Below are 4168 nucleotides of genomic sequence, written 5' to 3'. Positions count from 1 at the left end.
ATTAAAGCAGAGAGACCCTCCGCACATAGAATAAACAGATAAGGTGATAAGGGATCACCCTGTCGGATTCCTCTGGTGGGGATAATTTTTGTAGTAGGCTCACCATTTACCAAGATAGCATATCTGACAGAAACAATGCAGTTCATTATCATATCCACCCATCTAGAGGCAAAACCCAACCTGGTTAACATAGCATGCAAAAATTTCCATTCAAGGCGATCATAAGCCTTTCTAATAACAAGCTTCAGAGAGAAAAAGCCTTCTTCCTGATGCCGTAATTTATGCATAAAATGTGCAGCTTCTGTTGCAACTAGAGTATTGTCTGATATCAGTCTGCCAGGTACATAAGCACTTTGAAGAGGAGAAGTCTGCCATTTTTTCAACCTGTTAGCTACAACTTTGGACAGTATTCTGTAAATAACATTACATAATGCTATAGGGCGAAAGTGAGTGGCATCAACAGGATCAGGAATCTTAGGAATGAGACATAAGTGAGTAAAGTTTGATTCTTCCCAACTCTCCCCCTTTTCCAGACAATTCCGAATTGCAGTACAAACATCCAAACTTACGATATGCCAGTATTTTTAAAGGGTGCCCGAAGCCGTCATACTTCCGAGCCATTGCAGACAAAGTGAGATGCAGCCTTTCTTCTTGGAAGGGTAAGCACAGGCTGCCAGACTTCAATTAATTTCTTCTGTTACTCAGAGTCAGCTCTTGCATAGCTTTCAAGTATATTCTTGGCTGCGGCCTCTTCTTTTGAAGGTGCAACAATGGACACGGAATTTTTTTTGGTCTGGGGATCCTTTAAAGAAAGGATTAGCGCTTATTGCATGGGATACTTGCTGCCGTCCACTTGATCAAGGTGGGTTGGGTTTAAAGAATTTATTTCATTTCAACCGTGCTCTGCTCCTAAAGAATTGTTGGAACATGGTCAATTCCTCTTCCCCTTCAGCAGCCTTTCTGAGGGAGCAATTCTTTTCCTCCGACCTGCGTCTATTGCAGTATTATCAGCGTTCCTCTGTTTGGCCAGGCTTAAAGAAATTATGGGATTCCTTCTATGCGTCTGTTCAATGGTTGGTGGGAGATGGTAGTAGAATTTCTTTTTGTTCAGACAATTGGTTGGGTACTCCAATCTCATCCATGCATCGAATCACGCCAGTGGTGCGGTCCCTTATGCCTGTCAAGGTCAGTGATTTCATTAGGGACAAGCAATGGGCAATTCCTTCTACCTTTAATTTTTTCTTCCCAGACCTTGCTTCAAGAATTTCTAAAGTGGTGTTGCCTCTGGAGAATGGGGTGGACCAGGTTATTTGGCCACATAATGCTGCTGGGGTTTTAACTTCAAAGGAAGCTTTTGATTTTATTTCACCCCCTAAGCCGAAGGTAGACTGGTGCAAGTTGATTTGGAATAAAGCTTTGCAACCGCGAAAAAGCTTGGTGGCTTGGAAGGTTTTAATAAGCGGATTTTAACAGATGATTGGTTAGTAAGAAGGGGAATCTATCTTTGCTCTCAGTGTTCTATCTGCCGGTCTCAAGGTGAGTCTTTACATCATCTGTTTTTTGATTGCAGCTTAGTTCATGAATTTTGGGTTTGGCTTGCCTCTTTCTTCCGAATCAGTCTGCTGCCAGGTGCATCTCTAGTTGATCTTATTTCCCCTGACACGTTAATCGGGCTGGCTAGTTCTTCAAAAATTCTATGGAGCTTTGCTTTTTGCAATGCTCTTTGGTGTATTTGGACAGAGAGGAAGAAAATCAGGTTCCAAGAGGCTACTTTTAATTTAGCAAGGTTCAAGCATTGGTTTCTAACTTCTTTGAAAGAGTCTGCATCCATTCATTTTATGCCATGTTCTAATGCTTCTTCCATGCAAGGCTTGTTTGCGGTTCTTGGCCTTTCTTCCCTTACTGTAAAGGCCCCAAAGTACATTCCAGTGCAATGGATTCCTCCCCCAATTCAGTGGTTGAAGGTTAACACTGATGGTTCCTTTCGCAGCATTGAGATGGCAGGATTTGGGGGGATTTTTAGAGATCATGAGGGTCATTTTAGAGGCGCTTTTGCCCAAAAAGTGGAAGCTCCGTGTGCAATTGATGCAGAAGTGTTGGCAGTTATTGAGGCTATGAGGATTGCCTGGGCTAAGAGTTGGACTCACATCTGGCTTGAAACAGATTCTATTCTTGTTGTTCAGTATTTCAAGAATCCAAATTTGATCCCATGGAGGCTGCGGATTGCATGGTATAACTGCTTGTATCTCACTCGTATGATTCATTTTAGGGTCACTCACACTTTTCGGGAAGGGAACACCGTGGCTGATGCTCTTGCTAATCATGGTGCGCTTAATGAGGGTTACAATTGGTGGGATGATGTGCCTACCTTTATAGCTAGGCCTTATGGGCGGGATTTGTCCTCTATGATTAACTATAGGTTTCGTTGATGGGTTTTGTAGTTTTTATTTTTTTCTTTTTCTTTTTTGTAATTCTGTTATTTTGTCTATTTCTTTTGGCGTTTGTTTTTCTATGCACAGGAAAGAGGACTTGTCTCTTCCTTGTTTTTACAGGTTGGGTTTTGGTTTGGTCCCCCCAACGGATTTGTATTGGTCTTTTTATGTTTTAATAAAATAGGGGGATGGGGGGTGGGTTCCCAGAGTGTGGCAGACCCTTCTCCTTCGGGATTGAGGGTGGGATTTGTTCCCTACATTGTCTGCCTCCGAGGAACTAATATCGCCTAATCCCTTATTTCAAAAAAAAAAAAAAAAAAAAAAAAAAAAAAAATTTCGTCGTCTGAATATGGCTTGAGCAAGTCCTCATTCATCACATTTGTTACCTTCACCGGAGTGGCATTGAGAATCTCCACAAGGGCAGAATCATCTACATCATCAGTACGAAAAATTCCTCTATAATAGTCCATCAATATACTCTTTATAGTCTCTGGGTCAAACTGCCATTCACCTGCACTGTTCACCAAACCCTTAATGGTGTTTCGGATTCTTCTGTTAGAAGCCTTCCTATGGAAAAAAGCGGAGTTACGATCCCCATCCTTGAGCCATATAGCACGGGACCTCTGCCTCCAGTATTTCTCCTGTTGTGCTAAAATCTGACTGAGTTTTACATGTAACAGATGTTGTTCCTCATACTGCAAAGGGGAATAGGGTTCCTTCATGATATCATTTAATTTTTCTTGCACAACACATAATTCAACCTTTTGCTTTTCAAACTCATTTTGATGCCAGTGAAGAAGTTGTTCACCTGTACTCTGAATTTTCCTCCCCAATTGATGTAAAGCATTACCTGTGAGAGGTTGAGACCAATTCTGTTGGATTATTGATGCACAATGCTCATTACCATGCCACATCTCCTCAAAGCGGAATCTTTTCTGTGCTCTTCTAATCGTGCCTTGATCCTTCTTTACCTCTACCAGAATAGGACAGTGGTCAGACTCAGAAGGACTGAGTGTAACCACTCTGCTAAACGGGAAATTGTTACTCCATGAAAGGGATTGGAAAGCCCTGTCTAACCTTTCCTTGGTGTATTTGTTTGACCAGGTAAAACGGCTCCCTACAAAACCCATATCAAGTAGATCACAATTACTCATAGTCTCTCTGAATCTTCTCATCGGTGCAGTTGCCCTAGAAACCCCTCCTGACTTATCAGCATTGCACATAATCTCATTGAAGTCCCCTGCCATTAACCATGGCAGCTGACAATTCTCATCTGGTAGGGAATTGATCAACTCCCATGTTCTTTCTCTCTCACTTCTGGTAGCCACTCCATAAATTCCGGTAAATAGCCATAGATTTTCCGAGCCCGGTTCTCCAATCTCAGCATCAATATGATGTGGTGAGAAAGTACGAAGACTAGCATGAGTTTCAGAGCTCCATAGCAGCGCAAGCCCTTGCGAATCCTCCTGTTGTGGAAAACAAATATTTCCCTTGAACCCAAGCCGGTCCGTAAGGGTATCAATAATCGATGGCTATGCTAGGGTTTCAGCCAAGAAGATGAGACTAGGACGCTTTGCTTGAACAAGATCCACGAGAGCACGCTGCGTCTCATTGTTGACAATGCCTCTACAATTCCAGACAAGTATGTTTCCCTGCAGCATGATGACAGAGATAGGTTTGAGCGCTTCGATGACGAAGCTTTACGGCGACGCAAGCAGTGCGGCGCTTAGGGTTTT

At 42.6% G+C, this 4168-nt stretch overlaps 1 protein-coding gene across 1 annotated transcript; it reads right to left on the bottom strand.

The window, feature by feature from the left end:
* Positions 1 to 2485: 2485 nt before the first annotated feature.
* LOC133726056 (uncharacterized) lies at positions 2486 to 3679 on the bottom strand. Its single transcript, XM_062153518.1, has 2 exons — positions 2819 to 3679; positions 2486 to 2509 (listed from the first exon to the last, which is right to left on the bottom strand). Exons 1-2 carry the CDS (start codon positions 3677 to 3679, stop codon positions 2486 to 2488), a joined length of 885 nt encoding a protein of 294 aa, XP_062009502.1.
* Between the last annotated feature and the right edge of the window lie 489 nt (positions 3680 to 4168).

The sequence above is a fragment of the Rosa rugosa genome, chromosome 1 (genome assembly GCF_958449725.1).
Source record: "Rosa rugosa chromosome 1, drRosRugo1.1, whole genome shotgun sequence".
NCBI lineage: Eukaryota > Viridiplantae > Streptophyta > Magnoliopsida > Rosales > Rosaceae > Rosa > Rosa rugosa.
The sequence above is the reverse complement of the archived record's forward strand: the minus strand, read 5'-3'. Positions and strand labels throughout refer to the sequence as shown.